Below are 1,194 nucleotides of genomic sequence, written 5' to 3' on the forward strand. Positions count from 1 at the left end.
CCAGTGCCTTGACCCACTTACTTCCCAGCTCCACCCTCCACCAGGATAACCCTTCACGTCTGCCAAGTCCCTTCAGAAAATATCTTCCATTGTCCAACCCATGATCTGACAGCTTGTATCTTAAGCTTTCTTGGCTTCTGTGATTCCAAACATGTCGACTGCTGACATTTTTTTTCCTTTAGACCAGTGTCTCTTAAGTTTAGTTGTACTGTCTCCAAGGGAAGGTGATGTGTCCTGTAGAACTCCTGTGTAGATTATGTTTTCCTTTCTTCGTTACTGTCTGAGGTGACTTCCCCCTGTGTGCCGCTTCTGGCTTCCCTTCCTCCCAGGAGCAAGTTCCCCTGTCTCCAAGGGCCTCTTCCCGCCGGTTTTTCTGTGTACCTTTGAAAGATGCCTCTTCCTTACTGTCTGAGGTGACTTCCCCCTGTGCGCTGCTTCCGGCTTCCCTTAAATAGGTTCTCAATGTTGGTTAGGCTGTGGGGGGAAAAAGAAAGATTTGTAAACTCTTGTTGGAAGTACATATACCTAAAATAAATCTGTTGTATGGTGATTTTAATAGCTATCAGTTTTTATTTCCACCCACCAAGAAATTTATAAACTCTAACACTATCATTTTCTCTTTTCTGCTTACAGTCTTTGGAGTTACATGTTTTTTAAAGTCACATTAGATGCTCAGAATTTTACATTGAGATAAACTGCTAGTGTTGTATTTTTAAACATTTGACATATGACAGTCTTATCTGTCTTCTCACACAGTTCCGTTGGAAGGACTAAGAAGTCAAAACCAATTTGAAGAGATGAGATCAAGCTACATTAGAGAACTCATCAAGGCAATTGGGTTGAGACAGAAAGGAGTTGTCTCCAGCTCACAGCGTTTCTATCAGCTTACCAAACTACTTGATAACTTGCATGATGTAAGTGAGAACTCAGAGTATCAGTGGTTTTTTTTCTCTGAATTTCTAAAAATGTTTAACCCTTAATTTTGGTTTTTATGCTGCCTTCAAATTTGTAATCATGTTTTATTTGTACACTTTTTCATGTAGGTTACTCAAATATCTTTTTACTTGCATAATCTCAGGGTAATTTTAGCAACTGGAAGTTATCTTGCTACATTTTCTTAAATTTGAATTTTCTCTAAAAGAATGGTGTCTAGCAAATTAGATAATTGTATGTATCTGTGTATTATATTATTTT

At 38.4% G+C, this 1,194-nt stretch overlaps 1 protein-coding gene across 1 annotated transcript in view; it reads left to right on the forward strand.

Annotated features, from left to right (window-relative positions):
- The window catches only part of PGR (progesterone receptor), a 152,038-nt gene that overhangs the window by 141,014 nt on the left and 9,830 nt on the right, over positions 1 to 1,194 (forward strand). The window contains exon 8 of the mRNA XM_006887356.1: positions 757 to 914. Within this exon, the coding sequence (XP_006887418.1) occupies positions 757 to 914 (158 nt within the window). The remainder of the gene's footprint in view (positions 1 to 756; positions 915 to 1,194) is intronic.

Source organism: Elephantulus edwardii, unplaced genomic scaffold, assembly GCF_000299155.1.
Source record: "Elephantulus edwardii isolate Elephantulus edwardi_28Jun2011 unplaced genomic scaffold, EleEdw1.0 scaffold00056, whole genome shotgun sequence".
Classification (NCBI taxonomy): domain Eukaryota; kingdom Metazoa; phylum Chordata; class Mammalia; order Macroscelidea; family Macroscelididae; genus Elephantulus; species Elephantulus edwardii.